Source organism: Frieseomelitta varia, unplaced genomic scaffold, assembly GCF_011392965.1.
Source record: "Frieseomelitta varia isolate USP_RPSP 00005682 unplaced genomic scaffold, Fvar_1.2 scaffold_562, whole genome shotgun sequence".
NCBI lineage: Eukaryota > Metazoa > Arthropoda > Insecta > Hymenoptera > Apidae > Frieseomelitta > Frieseomelitta varia.
Genome location: NW_025110326.1, coordinates 234,645 through 254,168, shown reverse-complemented (window position 1 = coordinate 254,168; position 19,524 = coordinate 234,645). Strand labels below are relative to the sequence as shown.

Genomic DNA, 19,524 nt, shown 5'->3' with positions numbered 1-19,524 from the left:
ATTAATTAAGACGGTTGGATATGCCTTTTAAAAGAATTATTCAGCGTCTGTGCGTGAATTAGATTCCATCGGATGGAATTATTAATGATCGAAACTGAATTATAATGCCAGCGAAGGCATTATTTATTGGAGGCTTTTATAACAGTTTAAGGAAAGAGATAATGATAATTTGATGAAATGAAATTTTCAGAATATTACGAGAAAATAACCAAGGAGAATGTAATAATTAAAAACGATCATCAGATTGGTTAATATAATAACAACATATTCTTAGAAGAAGAACGTATAATAAAGAAGAGAGTTTTACAACTTGTTGGCTCAAGATTCGTGAAAAGTTTTTGTTCGCATGAACATTTTATTCCTTACAATTATTAGTATTTACACTAGAATTTTATTATTGTTTTTCTTTTCATTTGATTCTGAACAATGCAGTGGTTCAATTGGTATATATAAAGTAGATTTTTGTGAAATTTAAATCAAATTCTTAACATGATGAAAAAAAAAAAAAAAATTGGATATGACAATCAATTGCAACTTAAATACATTTAAATATATGCATGTTTTCATATCATTTACAATTTGGTGTGGACACTTCTTTTTAAAACTTCCCGAAAGTTATCTTTTAGAACTGGCATTACACAACTTGTTATAATTATGGCAACTGGAGAATGGACTTGGATTCAAGAGTCCAGAAGTTCATACTTGAAAATAGAATTTCACGCGCGCGTAACTTTTATTAAGCTTGACTTACATATATTATATATAATAAACTTATATATATAACTTATGTATATTATATATAATAAACTTATATATATAAACTTATATATATTATATATAATAAAGTCGACCAATAACAAGTTTAATAACTTATAAAAATTATGAATTCCTCACGTTATCATCAAGAAACGGTAATATTGATATTTCGATCAAGTTTGATCGTTCAGAGAGAGGCGAAATCCAAGATTTCTTGACATAAGGCTCACGAATGGCTGACCAGAAAATATGTTGCACCATGGTTATCAGAGTGTCAAACGCTTTCCGCTTGTTCGATAACATTTTTACAAAAATGGTAGTAGCACAACATCGACGAGTCATCGCGATGGAACAGTACAGTGTCACTGTTTCTTTTTGTCCATGCGTTTCAGTTCCAGAAGATCCTCGGATGGAATGTCTGCATCGCCGTAGCCCCAAACATGGCTACCATCGCCAGATCTGTTCGCTCTGCGTCGTACCATCGCCGGCGAGACGTATTTGCGATCGTAGGCCCAGCCGATGCTCGCAAAAGCGTCGATGAACCCAGTGGTCAAATTGAACGTGTAATTCCCCAGCTCTCCAGTTTTATAATCCCACGGGAACACGTGGTGGAAGTTGTGCCAGCCCTCGCCTAGCGCCGCGATCGAAACCGCTACGTTCTCCACTGGAGAGATGTATCTGAATTCGAATTATGAATTTATGAAATTCGAGAAACTGGCAAAAAATTACAATGTATTGCGAGAGTTGCTTTCAAACTTGAAGCAATGACACAGAATTAAATTAATCTCTCTGTGAAAGAAATGCATGAGGAATTTTTGCTGGGGAAAGAGTGAGAGGGACTTTGTGCAAAGAGTTGAACCTTATTCAATAAAGGAAACAAGTGTAAAAGAATTCTCGGAACAATCAGAGATTCGTTTCACTTATTCGTTCGAATATCACGGTTTTTGATAATTTACTTTGACTTTCGCAAGACATTCGATTGGCAAAAAGGTGTCGGTGACTGTTCAGAATGATTTGGGAATTGACGGTGTGTTTTATTCATTAACAGCTGTCTACTTACTTATCATAAGGTCGTTGACCCCACATGTGCGCCACGCTATTCACGAAGAAGGCTATGTTCAGCGTGATGCAGAAACGAAAGTTGAAGTTCACCCAGAAGGATGTCCATAGCGACTCTGACCAGAAATAACACGGCACGGCGACTGGAAGCCCGATGGTCAGAAGAGCGAATAGAGGAACGTAAAATCTGCGAACGAATGTACGTGTCTCGTTCGAGTTACGGCGAACGATTTGATCATTGAAAGAGGTTACTGAAATTTAATTTCTTACGATCCTTTGTACCTTTTCTGCCACATGACGATCGGATCGGCTTCCAAATCGCTCATGTCCACCATTTTTCGCTTCGAGACAACGTCAGGATGGGGTGTCGTGAAAAGCCAACCCACGTGGGCGAAAAAGAAACCTCTCTTCGCGTTGTGCGGGTCCGCGTCGGTTTCGCTGTATTTGTGATGCACTCTGTGGTCCAGTGCCCACGCGTACACGTGTTTCTGCAGACAAGGCACAATGTTTTTCCTCAATCGTTTAGGAATCTTCGAATTTTCAATTCAATGTCAGAAAATAACAGTTACAAATCGATGTAACTGGAATTTCCTAGGATAGAAGTTTGCCTATTGCGTAATGTTAATTTAAATTAATCATTCAGGAAATTAACCTCTCAGAAATTTAATTCTTTGGGTGGAATCAATGTTATTGGAAATGAACCTTCATCGAAATGATGAGAAATTAAATTTCTTGAGTGGAGAGAAGCTAAGTTTCTGAAGCGTTAAAGATATCGAAAGATTTGAAGAGAAAATTACGAACTTGTCCAGTTATGGTGAACAGAAATATTAATAGCAATCGGAGGGGCCATTTCGCTTTGTACGCTCTGTGGGACCATAGTCTGTGCGCTCCTGCGGTTATACCGAATCCGGAAGTGTACGTAATCACGAACGCTGCAATGAAACGATTTCAGATTCTAAAGACAGACATTTTGCAATTAGAATTTTTATTGGACATCAATGAACTTTCGATTACACGCAGATGAATTATTTTCACTTTGTACTGTTTTTAATCATCGCGTGAATCACGAGACACACGATGATGCTCGCAGACCGATCGAGGCTGTTCCACATGTTTTACACGCACGATGTTTTGCTCTATGGTGTTTTTCATTGTCTCGATTACACAAGTTCCGATTGAAGACTAATTTCTCGAATATCGGTGACAGTGTATGAAATTTATGCGATCCGTAACGCAGAAAATGGTCCCGGAAATCTCTCTCGTTTTCAGATAATGTAACGAGACACGAAAATATCACTTGATGAATTAAATATTATTTAATCTCTAATTTCTAATATAGAGGAAGCGTATGCCTCTGTTGCAATTGACAATCATAGATAAAAGAACAAGAGCATTATTTAGAAGAGATTGAAGAAATTTTGAGTTTCGAATTGCGTTTTATTCCTCTGATTGTCATTACAGCGAAGGTAAAACGTTTGCTATTGTTAGAACAGTGAAACTTCGAAAATTGCAGTTCAAATCCACAGAGGATCGAAAATTATACTTGAAACAAACGACGGTTGACAATATGTATTCATTTATTCTTTTTGTCGATCGATTCGTTCGATCCGAAATAAACATCTGATTGTTAAAAGCGCTTCGTGGAATTTTTCGCATTACTCTTCAATTCTGTTTCTGATTTGTAAACGTGAGGAAACGAAACAATCGGATTAGATACAAATCTATAAAGAGATATGGACTTAAATTCTCATTATTGTTGTGACACATTAAAAGAGATAAGATGTTGTGAGCGTAGTAATATCGACTATTCATTTTGTCGTTTAATCAAAATATTTTGTTATGCAACAAAATTTATCGTTAATTATAATTTTTATATTATGCATCTCTTTCGTTTCAATGTTTGTTATTATTTACGATTTTCTAGTTTCATAATGTCATGTTTAACGTATTGCCATTTGATTGACGAAAGATTTATTTATTTTTACATTATATAAAAAAAAGTTGGAAAGATAGTATTTTAAGAGCTTTGTAGATTGCAATTAAACTGTCGACTATCTTTACAGATACGCTTTCTTTCAGATAAACCGTTTAATTAAACAATTTTTGATCATTTTAGACGTAGTAGAATTCTCCAGTACATTTCATTTGGCCAAAATTGATTATTTCTACAATTAAATATTTATCTTATTTTCACAATTAAACTGTCGACTATTTTTACAGATAAAACATAATTAAACAATTTTTAATCATTTCAGAGTAAAATTTCCCAGTATTTTTTATTTGGCCAAAATTGATTATTTTATAAAGTGCGCGAAGATTTTTATAGATGCAGAGTATGCCACTGAATTTCACCGTTTGAAAAAAATAATCCTTGTGTGGAGACTGTAAGTAACCACGAGTAAACATAACTTCAATTCAACACTTACCCCATACGGTGGTGAGAAGCTTGGCTTCCGTGAAAATGAGATACAATCCGTAAATACAGCCTACGTGAACGAAAAGTAACGCCATCAGATCTGGCCACGCGATACGGGGAACATATTCGACTTTGCTGCTACGATAATTTTCGTCAACTGCCAAGAAGTCGTCTGTCTCCGCTAATCTACGATTTTCCGAATCGTTTCCCTTGTACTTCTCTTCCAACATTTCGTACACGGTTGGTGGCACTCGATTCTTGTCCGGTGACATTTTTTCTCTCACTTTTTCTTTTTTTTTTTTCGCGAATACTTTGAAGATTATAACTGACAGGAATCGAGGACAGTCTTCAGATGCGATCCAAATCTTTCTTGCATTCTAGTTTCCTTTCAGAGCGCTCGCGTCACTCGGAGCATTGAAAAAATAATAATTTCTGTAATCAAGATAAACGAAACGATCACCTTTATTTTAATTATATTCTATAATTATCGTGTATTCGTTAATGGGAATTTAATTTGAAAAGGGAAGGCGAATTCCCTCGTGATCTTTAGAATTTTTAATAATTTTATTTCAAACGAATGATTAATTTCTTCTCTTCCTCGGCTCTAGAGAAAGTGCTGCCTTTTAAATTAAAAATGCGTCGTAATTTTTATCCCTTCGGTTAAAGTTAACTGCCAGATTGTATCAGTTCTATATTTCTTCAGAAATTTACTGAATTTGAATAGGAATTCCCCGTGGGAATTTAACAGAATTTCGAAATTTTTATTAAGCTGCGCGTACATATTATCTGGGAAACTGACATACGACGATTTTTATCAATAACTCGATCAAGGTGGCTTGGTTTTCAATCACTGTACGGTGTTATACATACTATACGGAATCAAGGACTGCGAAAGACTGACCAGTACAGCCTGAACGAATGCTAAACAATACCGCCTATCGATCGTAGATACTGTCACATGTAGTATCATTTTACGTGTTGATAAAATTATTTATTTTTAGATATATATATCGCGCTACATTCTGCAAATAGTATTTTAATTCACGTGTCAGGTTCATTTCATTCATTGACAACTTCTATATATTGTACAGTTCGTATAATTCCAATTGATATTGTTTTATGTATATTTTAGAACACTTGAATTTATAATCCGTGAAAATGCGTATCTCAGTTGCAATAACAATGCGAGTTAAAATTTATTTAACACGTTTCACTGTTAATATAATGAAGATGTATTAGATAACCCAATAACGCGAAAAATCGCGTTGAAATATAGCAAAGATGAAGGCGCTTTATTTTATACCGTTAAATTGTAAAAAGTTGGAAGACTGCAACACTGATTTTGCAAACTAAATTCGTTTATTTTCCGGCAGTTGAGTATAACACTTTCCACGTTAACGTATGTATGTATGCTCAGAATTCTTTCGTTTCAGCGAATTATCAACGTCTGACTCGAGGAGTTGCTTACATTAGATTACCGATATTCTCTGGAATAAGATTCGTGTTAGATAGTTACACATTAATGCAAAAGAATACATAAACACATATTTGTGACTTTTTATGACGATGCACGAATTGCAAATAACTTACAATTAGAGCTACAGATACTATTTGACCGAGAATTATTGGAAATTAAAATGAGCTTCTTGCTTTGGAATATATTCAAAGTAATGATTGGAAATTGAAACGGACACTTCTGTACAACGTTTAATACAATTATAAATATTTAAGCGACGACGAATAATTTACTGTTATTCGTAATTATATATCACAGTTACAATAGAGTCACAGTTTGAGGTATTTTATACAATCACTATACGATCTCTCAAAACTCAACCCATTGGAATGCATCGTTCTTTCAATAAAACGATCGGTCCATAATTCAAAGGATAAACCGAATGTTTTTAATATCCTGTACCGCTATTAAATATTGAGAGAAGGGGGAAAAGTTTATTGAAAAACGCTGTCAGACTGAAAATAGCGGAGGGTAATATATCTGGCGCCACGTTTCCCGAGTATAGGATAGATTTCATATTCGTGCCCGTATGGAAACGTGAGAGGATATTTTGCCGGGGACTTTATCGGGATTCTCGTAAGAGTTGATGATGAACACTCAATAAAGAGAATGAAAAACGAAAACAGGAACAATACGACTGGCGCCACGTGTCCTGAACAGTAGGGGGTGGAGCTGTAATATTTCTTCGCCATAGGTGGCATTGGTCGTTTTTATGCTGATCTGTCGGGGAAAATGACGAAGAAATTAATTTGGAGTATTTTTAATAGAAAAAGTAGCCTTTCCTACGAAAAGAATCTTCGTTCTTTTGTTGCAAGATAGTTTTATGCAAGAAAAAGTATTTTGTTTAGAATACTTTAGTAAAAAAAAAAAAAATGGTCTCTTTATCTTTTTCTTTAAATTTTTCTATCTCTTTATCAGCAACGGAGTGAGTAGTAATCTTATCAATTTTCAATTTCTCGATCAAAACTATTTTACATGGCAATGGAGGACAAGTTAGAATTAGTAAGCGCGCGAGAAATCATTTTTATTTAATCGTGTATGTCGATATTGATGAACGACGTGGCTTAATAACTTTTCTTTACTTTTTAAACGCAATGCGTAATTTCTATGCGACTCGCTCTCCATTTACAACGGCAGTCTTTAATCAGAATTTATTGTGGGGAATTCATAGTTCACGGCCGGGTCGTTCTTCCTTCTGACAGACTGTGATTCTTTATTGAAGATGTGAAACGATCAGCTGGTCGAACGACAATCGAGATAATTTTACTGGACAATTTTTATTTTTCCATTAGCACGTTGACTGCCACTACTAATATTTCTATTACACGTGTTACACGAATTATAAATATTAAATTATGAATATAAGATAAACATTGCGGGCAAAGATATTTCAAATGATGCATATTTTAAAATAAAAATGATCGAAATATTGTACGTAATGCGCATAAATGCTATGAGATTGAAAATATTCCACTCTATATAGATCAACGATCAACCTATTAATATTCAAATTTGGAAAAACACGAATGCAAAACAGTTCAATATTTTAGCAACCTTTGGAGTCATAATTGTCACGGTTGAAAATAAATAAATGTTGCGTCTACGCTATTATGTAACTTGTGAGTAATACGCCTTCATCCAGGACTTGTCATGATTCTTAAGGCTATTTTATATATAGCAATGAATCATTTATACAGATCACTTATACACACGCGTTTAAGGCGCGGCGGTAAAAAAACAAAATATCGATCTGAATTCTTTCGTAATACTTTGTAAATTAATTGCGAATTTGTTTCTTATGTATATGTTACTATGAAACAATATTCTTTATTACATAACTGAGAAGAAAGAATCAAGTTAAATTTAAGTAGAATTTAAATAGAATAAAATACAAGATTCGATACAAGATTTATGGTAGGAAATTTAACAGTTATTTAACAATCCATTGAAAAGTTATCGAATCCATGATCGAATCGCGCGTTTTACGCTGCCTGGTCGTTTCATTCATAATCGCGAAATGGTTTAACCGTCAATCACTATCGATTTATGTTTCTTGTTTATAGCTACTTGGACTTAAGACTTCGAACCTCAACTGTCTTAAATCACCGGGGCAAATATTAGCAAATATTTCTTCATTCATAAAACTCGTATTTTCCACTGCAATAGATCGAAAACCATAAAGATATTTCGCTCTAAAATTCTTAAAAACATCGTTGCACGAGAAATCTTCCAATTTTTCACAATTGTACACAATTTCTTCCGCTATGTATTTTGAGACTTTCGACGAAATTAACACTTTTATTGTCCGAATTATTTTTATTATCTAATATGTATTAACGTCCGAATCATGGCAGATGTGATCGAAATATGTAAAATAGAAATGCGAAGTGACGCAATTGGAAACAGAGATGAATGAAAATTGGCGGGAGTCTGTATTGGAAGTTAAAGTTTTCTTCCTCGAGGAATATTTGATTCAACAATTCGATAATAACCAAGTCGTTGAAACGTGTCGGCGAATTTCTAAGAATAATTATTCTTGCCACTCAGTCTCCAAGGTTGAATCTAGCATGAATTACGTATAACATGATGAACTAATTGACCGTCAGATAATACCAACAGCGCCACGTGTCTCTCGAAACCGAATCTAACAACGGGCGTCAGTTTGAGGGACCCTATCCTCGCCAACGACTCGAGGTCACTCAAACTAATGATAATAAAAGGACTCTCGTCAAATTGCCGAGGCAGGACGTGAATCAATTATTAAACTTGCGTGCGTGTAAACTTGCATACGTACTTACGTAAATTGACTATGGAATCAGTGATTCAAGAAGCACGTGGAAGCGTAGAGCAGTGTTGAAAACGTCGATAAGAGATGTCGAGTTAGTCACGATACACTCTCTTTTTTTCGTTATCAATTGAAAAAAGGGAAAGCTTATCGTGCTCACTTTTCCGGGTCACTTTCACGTGTTACGATTAAAGAAACCGTATTGATCACGTACATACATATATTATTTCTTATGTTTTCAGGTATTTCTGACACTTATCTGACTCTGTATTGTGTCATCGGTCGGTTATATTATTCTCCGTGATATATTTTCCTTTTTTAATATCATGTATAATTTCAATTCTCTATTTAACTGACTTTCAGATCAAGTGATTCTTCGTGGCATTCTTCGTCAGTATATCACTGTTTCAGAGAGTTTAATTGATCATCATTGTTTTAAAGATTATTATCGCTATCAACTGTTTACTCAGCCTTTCAGATCAAACGGTTCTTCGTGATATTCATCAGGTCACGTATTATGTCACTTTTTCACTAGATCCTCATTAAACACTGTCTCAGAAGTTTGCGTCAAACAATGAAATAATTCACACGTTGCTCCGTTTACATCGTATCTTTAAGGTCACTCGATCAAGTTATTTTACGCGTCAAGAATTCACAGATTTACAAGACAAGAAACGTTCGATAAGCAGTATAACAAATATCCCAAACACCTGCAACGGTACGACCGATATGATGACGATAAGTTTGTAGAATATGACACAGGTGTTCCGTTCAGGTGTGTGATTTCTGGTTCGCCGAAGTCTATCTGTATTGCGTAATAAGAACACAAAATCATTAGTACCAGGAATCTGCTGAGACCTTCATATCGAGTTAGTTAGAAAGTGTGACGAAAATCTTTTCGATGAATTTTCGATGTCGATCGCGTGAGCATTCAAACACTAAGTTTAATATGTATTTAATAATTCAGATACTTGTGAAAGTGGATTGCAGGGTGACATTTGTCACTTCGTGTGATTTCTAGACGATTACAAATCTCCGTTCTGCGATCCTTGCGGAATAAACACTGTTCTGGTCGCAAACTCACGCGCTTCGCTAGACTTCACAAACCCGCTAGTTTTATGTGCGTACTCGCGCTGTCACGAGATATACCGACTAGACACGGACTGGCACGAAGCAGGGAAATATTTCATTAGATCTAGCTCCTTGCACGATAATTTAGTAGCTGATAATTGCGCTACAAAATTTTTGTGCAAATTTATAGTACAACGATAGTAATTATATGTCGGTAATTAGCCCTTTTGCTCAATATGTAATTTCGCTGTCACCGTGCTCGTCCATCACTCGCAAAGTGCAAAACTTGCCGAGAAAAACTTCAAAATCGACGTTTTCCTGAAAAACAACTTAAAAAAAAAAAAAAAAAATGGTCGTGTTTCTTTTCTCAAATGATATTTCTAAAAGTCTGGATATTCGTAGTCAATCGCATTTTCTGTAGCGAGTTGGATAAAGAGCAAAAAAATATTTTGAATTTCGAAGGCCAGTAGACACTTAAATTGATATTTAAATTTCTATATAATGTGTGTGTATGTGTGTATTGTGTTCATGCGTAATGACACATATGTAAGATGTATGTAATATCTCCTTCGAAATAATTGTAGCCTGCTGACATTCTATTGTACGATATACTAATTTCAGACGAATAGTGATGTTGATATGCGTATAAAACGATGCTCGTCTTTTAAAATGTACTTTGAAATATTGTACTAGAATTTTTTTACATGTGAAGTATGATATACATGTACGATATTTTGCATGCTGTGTATTATCATCAACGATATTTATTTCGTAAAATATACAGGGTGTTTCGTAACTTGTGGGAGTTGATTGTAAAAATAATGAAAAAAAAAAACCATATAAATATATGTCCTATCTGTCTTCGTTTATGAAATATGATGAATTTTATAAACAGAGCAAACTCTCTGTCCGGTCTCTCTTTCCATAGAACGGAAGAAATCGCACTGTTTACAAATAATACTTACTTGATATCTTTCATGTGACTATTTGAAGATTTAGCAAATTTTGCAATACCCGCAATCAGTTCTTACTAATAATCGTAATACATGTCGTATAAGATAGAAGATGTTTGAAGTGATAATGGAGCGTTATTCTAATTTAAAAATGACAGATATGCATCTGTTGTATGGGCTTGCTATGTGTAATGCAAGTAAAGCAAGACGTTTGTACTCGGAATATTTTCCCAATCGGCGTAACAAGACTGTTACCAAACAAGAAAACATTTCAAAGAATCCACGAACGCATTTTAGCCGAGTGGCTAGGCAACTTTTTAAATCAACACTCTGCAAATAAATGAACTGGTCGTGGAGGTCCTATTGCATGACCTGCTCGTTCTCCGGATTTGAATCCATTAGATTTTCATTTGTGGGAACATTTAAAATCTATTGTACACGCAACACTGATTGAAAATGCTGAAATACTACGAAACAGAATAGAGCAAGGCTTCCGACAAATTCGAGTAATACCAGGAACGATAGAGAGAGTAATCAGATGAATGACAAGACGCGTGCAGGCTTGTCTTCAAATGCAAGGTGGTCATTTCGAGCATCTTTTGTAAAAGTAATTAAAACAGAAGAATCATTATATCTCATAAACGAAGACAGATAGGACATATATTTATATGACTTTTTTTCATTATTTTTAGGTGTACAATCAGCTCCCGAAGTGAGTCCCAAAAGTTACGAAACACCCTGTATAATACGAGTCGAGAAATATTTTTCGTACAAAAATATATTTGAAAGTCTAGAATTAATTATTTCTTCTACAGTGATTTCATCTGCAAATGAGAGGATTGTTCTTTCTTCTTCTCTTTAATTTCCCTCATTATATCGAACATTTGATAAAATTTATTTGAGCTGATAGGTTCTATCGAACGTTTGATAAAATTTGTTTATTATCTTACATCGAACTTTTGACAATCGAACTTTTGACTTCATTTGAGCTGAAAGCCATCATAATACCGTAAAACGTGGATGGAACTCTTCTATATAATTCTGATATGTAGAATAATTTCGCCTAGTTACTAGCTTCACATTTCGATATTGAAAATTTAATGACACTGTAATGGATTTCAAAAATCATGTTTCTGGCGCATTCGCTACTTGATCAACTTTGATTTTAGTTGTAGTTCTTAAATTCACCGTTAGAGTGCGCTAAAACAACCACTAACTTTTTTTAGTATTTCAGTCAGTATTTCAGAGCATGGGGCTTGAAATCCCACCAGATGCTTGGCCTATTCGCGTACCTGAATAAGAGGCATATTCTTTTTTTTTTGTTTGTTTGCTTGCAGTTGATTTAATATAAAAAAAATTCTGCTTATCCTAGGTAGGCTTATTACCGACGTGGTCGAACCAACGATTAGTTCTCTACATTACCGTCAATGACGCCAATGGCGCCACGCGTTAATAGTGTTCTCCTGAGAACCGGGTACGCAGTGTCTTTCCAATTCGCTAAATATTTCTGGCAGATTTCCTTTTTCTCCTGCTTCTTTCTTTTACGTCAGTGACGCGCATGCACCGCCGAGGTTGCTACCCCCACGCTGAGAACATCCGGTTTCAAGGTGGCAGAGGGAGAGCAAAGGAGCAGATTGGGAGGTGGAAAACCGCAGTCGAGCTAGGGGGTGGTTCGATGGCCGCAACCCCCGATGGAAGAGCGCAGTCCGTCTCTTTTCCATATTAATTCAAAGCTGTTGGCTGGCCATTTCACCGAGTGACCCATGAAGGTGGTTCTACTTTTCTCATCGAGCATTTAGTGATTTTCTTTTTAATCCGATTGGGGGGGGGGGGGAGGTGCGCATTAGGGCTGCAGATTCGCTCGCAGATGATGTTGCTCTTAGGTTATGGCAGGTCGTTTCGAAGTGATTGCTCATTTATGTTTGGGTTTTAAGCGGGGAAAGTTAGAGGGGTCGCCACGATTAATCGTTGGAAAAAAAAAAAACGTTGGAAAGAAACGAATGGGACAGAGCGTCGAAGTGAATTAGATTAGTGATTTAAGGGTTAATCATCTGGCGGATAGTGAAGTTTGTGTTGTGCGAGTTGTCAGATGATATTCGTTCAAAATGTATTTGCCATTCGAACTGAAGTCTGGCGGATATTGTGGAGAGTTTGTCAATGAGAATTTAAATTCAACTAGTTCGGCAATCGCGGGATATCTTTTCTGTTTTTAATGGTGACAAAGGTAACATTATTCATGGATATCTTTAACAAATATTAAATTGCCGTTAATCAGTGAAACGAGATGCACGTATTCATAAAAAGTAATTTTTTGTCTTCACCCGCGAAGGTCCAATTTGTTTTCTCCTTTCTCTCTGTCTCTGTCTCTCACATGCACATTTCACATCTCACTTGGACGAATTAGTAGGATTTAATCCCTTGCATTGTCTTTATCAGTTAAGTGAGTAATGACAGTTCACTATGTGCTTTGTAAGATATAAAATATTAGAGTTTGTTATTACACAAATATTGATAACTATATATAACGCGATACGGAAATAATCGTATAGTTGTATAATTGTATAATTGCGTGCCATATTATCAATATTTGTATAATGATCTTTGCGTGATAATAAATCTCATTAGTTTATATCTATTTTACAGCTTACAGTTTATATTTATTTTGGTACAAAATTATATCATTGAAATACTGATAATATTTTATTATTTTATTATTATACGAAATACGACGACTGTTATTAACGATTAAACAATTTAAGTTAAAATTAGAATTTTTAAAAAATTTGTTAAATTTACTGTTGTTGCCAGGTGTTTGATTTAATGTACATACGTCATGCTTTTAATCTGCGTCTTTTAAAATTTAATATTGATGTTACCACCGCTTTATCGAGGGAAAGTTATTTAAATGAGGAAAAGTCTTCAACACTTCGAAGATGTTCGTCCACTTTCCTATACAGAAAGTTTGAAAATTTCGCCTTTATCTTGTTACGCGTTGTCTGCATATGCAAACAAGCGAGTCTATTAATGGTTAGACACTCACGATTCTGTCAGTAGAATATTTGAAATTTCTGTAGTAGTTCGAGTTTTTGTTTCTAACTAGCTACTTATTTTAATATACACTGTTAACTTTTATTTAGAAACTCGCTTATAAATCGTTGTGACGAGTCATGTACATATATGTCAGTTAGAAATTGTATAATTTATGAATATTCTTTACTGTTAATTTTATAATGATGCAATTATGTACAATTATGAGTATAATTATATATATATATATATATATATATATATATATATATAGTTATGCAACTGTTTTAAAAGTTTTAACACTTTTAAATTTAAATTTTTATACAATACATTTCACTTTTCTTCAAAATTCACATACATTCATTTCATAAAAACATTTATAGAATGGTAAAAGAAATTAATAGAATATTTTATTAAAAATTTAGTTGAGCTAAAAGAAGCTAAATTTAGGTGTTTCATCTCACTATAATAGTGGAGAGATTAAATACAAATTTAATCAATCAGTCACTTCGATGTTCGCACAAAAAACATTCTTCTATTCAGTCTGCGAGATTGTCAAATTTTTGTTATTTTCAGCGAAAAATGTTCGACGATCCTGCACTTTGCTTCCTTAACTTCCATTAATAGAAAATTTCGGAGTACATCTACAGTACTGTCCGTGATATTCGCAGAATTCACAAACGTAAACAACATTGTTACATTTGCCCTAATTCTCCAAACAATTACATGTAGTTCAACGCCACTCTCATTAGCAATAATTAAATATTTGCTCTTACAAGCAAACAATTAAATATTTACTCTTGTTACACGAAACTTCTCTCAGTGTACTTTTCACACTTTTGACATAAGGATCGCCTCGTGTAATAAAAGATGAAAAAGTAAAAGCTGGCTGCGTGCAGCGACCCCATTGTCAACGAGAAGCGTCCTTATCAGTAGCACAATCGACACGGTGACGTTCAGAACCTCTGACACGTGAATCACGCCTATCAGAGCTATGCGCCCACTTTCTAAAAGCAGGCGTTACACGCGGCTCACCATTTTTATTTTCAACTCGAACCAGCCGCGCGCTCTTCACCGCGGGTAACAGCACCGGCAGCGTACAAGAACTAGGTACCGTTTGACGGGCATTAAATCGCCCGAGGGCAACTCGAAAGTCTAGCTGGTTTCCCTCGAAACGGAACCTTACCTTCGAAACTTCGTGTCTTCGTGCGGACTCTCGCGGACTTCCTCCAAGTCCTTTGTCCGTTTTTCTTCTGTTTCTTTTTTTTTTTTTTATATATATATATATATGGAGGTTCAGCGTCGCATCGACTACGAAGTGTTTAGCAACGTGTCGAAATTGACTCTTTACAACTGGTCTAGTAGTTGGGTCTCCTTTAGGTAGTTGATAACGTTTTTTCTGTTGTTTCTGGCAGGTTAGAGCGATGTTTTGTCTGTTTAATCCGTAAATACTTCTTATGTTTCGATATTTTCTGCATTCATGTAGCAGGTGTTGGTTGTAGGTGTTGTTTGAATGTACCATCGTTCCTTTTTGTCGCTATCGATAATTGGAGCAACTGTGCCGACGATACTCCTCCTTGTAACTTGTAATCTGTTTCGATTCTTTTTCTCGCGTGGCCTTTTTCGCGTTTCAAGTACTGGATTGGGAGAAGATTTTTGGTTGTAGAAGTTGACTTTGAACTGGGATTGGATTTGTTTGGAATTTTTATGGAACGGGTAACTGGATTTAGTTGTGAACGATTTACGTAATAATAATTATTTGATTTATTGTCTCTTGAGATCCTTGAGATGCAACTTTTTTTCTCAATGTGCCTCAGTTTGTATAAATCACTCTAATTGTATGATAATTATTAATGGAGGCTAGTTTTTTTTATGAAAATTATTACGATGGTAATTAGACTGAATTTTAAATGCAATTTGATTTATGACTGTTGATATTTATTTTTACATCTTGTAATACTAGTCGGATTTTGTCTCGAGTGTCGTGCATATACTTACTCGATAATAGCTTTCATTTTGAATTAGGTATTTAGAGCGATCGATATTCCTACGCGTTATGTGATCCCCACTTATTCCATGTTGTCCCTTTTCCCGTGACAGATTCAACGCGAAACACGAATAGTTTAATTATTAAATAGTTTTCAACACGATGCTGTCAGTTTTTTTTTTTTTTTTATTTGCAGTTTTCCAATTAATTCTTGCGAAATGTAAATTTACGACAACGTCTCCGCGAATATTACACGATATTTGTAATTTAATTTTTCCGCAGATTCAAGTTGAATCTGGATTTCGAGAAATTGGCCGTTCGAGTATTCAGCCGTCCGTGTTTCTAGGCCATTTTGGCACCGGGTCAAGGATACGTTTATTCCTCTCGACTCAAACACAGGCTCTCCTCATTTGTACACAGTCGTTCGTTGATGAGAGCTTATTGTAAAAATATCTATCTTGCAAATAGCTGAGCATCTTTGGAATAATAATCATTCGACTTCGACTAGGGGCAAACGAAAGATGGAACAATGCCTTCGGTCTTGGAATTGTTGAACGAAACTGAGGCCGTTAGGTGGTTCCGCCCAATTTTCGACCCGAGATCTTTTACATTTACCTCATTCTCGACAAGAAGTCAAGTTTGACGATTGATGAAATCATCTCTTGTTCTGTTTCTTACTGACACCTCTAAAACCCAATTTACTTTCTGATTATATTATCTGCGTCTTTCGAGAATGCGCCTCTTTACGGATTAATATATGTTTCTTTACGGATTGATATAACATTTGTGTTCCGTGTCTGATATCGATGTCATGTAAATTGACTGATTATGCGATATCGATAGAAATTGATATGTACGTGCAAAACAGCACGCTCATCGTTTGAAATATTATTCCATCTCTGATTACCAGAGATTCGTATAGTATTTATATCTTACATAGCTATAACGTAACTATGTAGTTCTTTTTTTAAACTCTTCGAGAGATTGAAGAGTCTTAAAATAATTTTTGCCTACGTGTAATTTCTGTGAATCATTCCTCTCAGTCACTTCAAAATGTATTCCAATAATTAAAATATTGGGTTCATATCTTTGAATCATGTTTTTCTCATTTGTCGTGATTTTAATAAATTTTCAAAGAACAATTTAACTTTGTACGCTAATGCATTCAATCGTAAATATTAATGATCTTCAGTTTATAATATTAATGATCTTGATTTCCAACATATTTTCAAACGTATTGCTTTTTGTTTAAAGTCGAGACTGGAAAATTACATGCAATTGCATCAACGATTGAATTGTAAAACCGGATCATTTCGAGGATCGTTACTTAAACCGAAAGACTAATCGTGACGTAACGAAGACTCAATATTAACCATTGCAATGGAAGTTTGTAAACGACAAATGTTTGTACGCGCATTTTTCTTTGCGTTTCGCTAGTTGGAACAGTTTCGTCGGAATAGATAACGATTCGTTTCCGTGGACCAAGAAATCAGACGTATAGTTTCAATGGTTTTCACATCTTTTATCTTTAAAACAATCGGCTCTGCAGTCGGTATTCTTTTTCACTATGATCTTTGAATGAATCTTTTCTCTAACTATCCCTTTCTCCTTTCGTGGTTTATGGTGATTCCGTTTGGTATTTTTTGTCCTTCTACTCGTCATTTTATTTTTATTTGAATTTTATATTTCTTTTTCAATTCTATCACGTATTATTTCATTCATTAGACTTTAGTTTATTAATTCCTACAATCACATTATTTATATTTATCAGCTTTAAAGATATGTCATATCTCTACACACATAATTTTATCGTTTCCTTTTCCCTCTCTACTTTTAATTCCGATTTGCTTCCTTTTTTTCTTTTGTAGAGCAACACCTGCTAAATGAACATGAACTTCAAAATTTTTCTTTTCGACCATGATCAATTATTCCTAATATTGAAATATATTATATAGTGCTACGATATAGGGAAACGATTATAGTACTTGCGTTTTAAATTTTAGTGCCGTAAAGTTCAACGCACAATGAAATAAAATGGACAACGCAGGGACAAACGTGACGATATAAATCTAAGTGTCTACTATTTTGTAAAATTGAACTTGAACGTAACAAAGTTCAGAAAAACGGTGAACTGGAAGCAGTGAACACAGAAATTGGAACTCGCATAGAACGTTAAAAAACAATGTCGCAGACAATTCTATAAAAATATAATTTGTTATACCCATTCGTATGCATCTATATATAATTATTATTCACAGAATTATGTTACTTGCGACGTGTCTTTCTTTTTTTGAAAATTATCCATGGATCACGCGACATCAATAGAGATCACGCGAGATATCAATACGTAATACGTGCAACGTAAATTGCTGTTTTTAAAGCAGAAGGATCTTTTGTTTTCTTTTTTTTTTTTTTGTTTTTTTCGTTTTTCATACTCGATACTCTTCCTTCCGTCATAGTATATTTTTCTCGTAAGGATTTACGTTTACAAGTTTTTTTTTTTTTCAGAATAAAGGGAATTGCGACGCAGATGCAAAGAAAGAGCGAAGAAAAATCGTTGGAGGATAAACTTCTCCTTGAAATCTACTTTGATATTTCAAAAAATGTTAAAAGATTTAACTTCTTTAGTTCCAGTTTTTGCTCATGTATATATATATGCGTGGCATTAGTTATTATTACGTGCAAATTAGGTGGTATTAATATACTGGCGCGCTGACTGGCGAAATTTTTTACTTTTTATTTTTGGAATGAAATATTGAATTCGTCTGAGGTATGCCTGTTTTTTTAGCACATTTCACGATTCTTATAGTTTCATATATTTATTAAATACCTTTTTCTTTGATGATTATACTAGAAAATTCTTCGATCGTTGATTTGAAAAACCAGTGGAAAATTCAAAGAATAATTTAATCGTTCAATTGAATCGCACAATGTATCCAATTGTAAGTATGAATAGAATTTTTTTCTACTTCCATGCATATTTTCAAATTCAAATATTTTTCAGAGAATTAATAATACTGTGAATAATTTATAATATATTAATTATTACTCGGAATTATATCGTTCAATGTCGTAAATCTTACGCTTATTTGTTAATGCATATTTATACTTTCGCAACTTTTTAATATGAATTTTAAGTTTTTCTATACCTAGTAACGAAGGTGGTTCTAAAATTTTGTTTGAACAATCATTATTTTTCACTCGTTTCCTTAATGTAGGAGGCAGAATGCCAAAAACTCCAGATGCCGCATTCACCCCCATTTTGCCAGTTTGAATTGCCTCTAGGGCATTCAATCCCTCGTTTGTCTATAATCCACTGATCTATTATTACATTTTTCTTTCATATTCAGTTGGCATTTCTCCATAGATGTATTTACTAACTATTATATACACAATTTTACGATAGGTCAGCTCTTCCCTAAAAAACCGGGCCGTTTAATCTGCGAGTGGTGACTCGCTCGTCTTTTTTACAATTTTACGACAATATCTCATTACAAAAGTGTAACCACAATCTCTAAAGACTATATTAACACGTGTGTATTCCGAAGAAGTCACTACTTCTTGGTAAAGTTATAATTTATTGATGGATAAGTAGGAAACCTTTGAGACCATTCGATTATACACATTATTCATGATTTACTTTGTTTTTCAAATAAATACGAGCACAGTACAAGTCCTGATCAAAATATACAAAAAGAGCTGAAAATTGACTTGAATTGATGAACGTAAATAATGAGATCGAACCATTTCGCCCGGACTTACCCTAATAGACGTTCAGATTCAAATTAGTAAAGTTCAATCAACACGAGTTTATTTAATCGAAGCTATTTTCTTTAATATTTCGTTCACGTCAATGAAATTCATAGAAACAGGTCTCTACTGTAACTTTGTCGTTTCGTGAAATTACTTTCTTATATTTTTAAATACGATTATTCAAATATTGCTTTCGCATTG

General features: G+C 34.5%; 1 protein-coding gene across 3 annotated transcripts; it reads right to left on the bottom strand.

Moving 5' to 3' along the window:
* Positions 1-844: 844 nt before the first annotated feature.
* LOC122533919 (acyl-CoA Delta-9 desaturase) lies at positions 845-9,688 on the bottom strand. 3 transcript variants are annotated; one of them, XM_043664076.1, is made up of 7 exons: positions 9,504-9,688; positions 8,546-9,337; positions 4,242-4,663; positions 2,617-2,747; positions 2,098-2,303; positions 1,817-2,002; positions 845-1,434 (listed from the first exon to the last, which is right to left on the bottom strand). In XM_043664076.1, the coding sequence occupies exons 3-7, from the start codon at positions 4,501-4,503 to the stop codon at positions 1,119-1,121; spliced, it is 1,101 nt and encodes a 366-aa protein (XP_043520011.1). In that variant the 5' UTR covers positions 4,504-4,663; positions 8,546-9,337; positions 9,504-9,688; the 3' UTR covers positions 845-1,118. The 3 variants fall into 3 exon arrangements, with proteins under 3 accessions (XP_043520011.1, XP_043520010.1, XP_043520012.1); XM_043664075.1 differs by having other exon boundaries at positions 8,542-9,688; XM_043664077.1 differs by lacking the exons at positions 8,546-9,337; positions 9,504-9,688 and adding an exon at positions 5,535-5,739.
* Positions 9,689-19,524: the final 9,836 nt, after the last annotated feature.

What these genes read in the sequence shown, in the direction of transcription:
- LOC122533919 (XM_043664075.1), bottom strand. Translation starts at nt 4,503, where the DNA reads ATGTCACCGGACAAGAATCGAGTGCCACCAACCGTGTACGAAATGTTG. An exon ending in GCTTCTCACCACCGTATGGG is followed by an intron (nt 2,748 to 4,241) that starts GTAAGTGTTGAA and finishes GTTTCATTGCAG; the next exon opens with CGTTCGTGATTACGTACACT. An exon ending in ATCGTCATGTGGCAGAAAAG is followed by an intron (nt 2,003 to 2,097) that starts GTACAAAGGATC and finishes ATTCGTTCGCAG; the next exon opens with ATTTTACGTTCCTCTATTCG.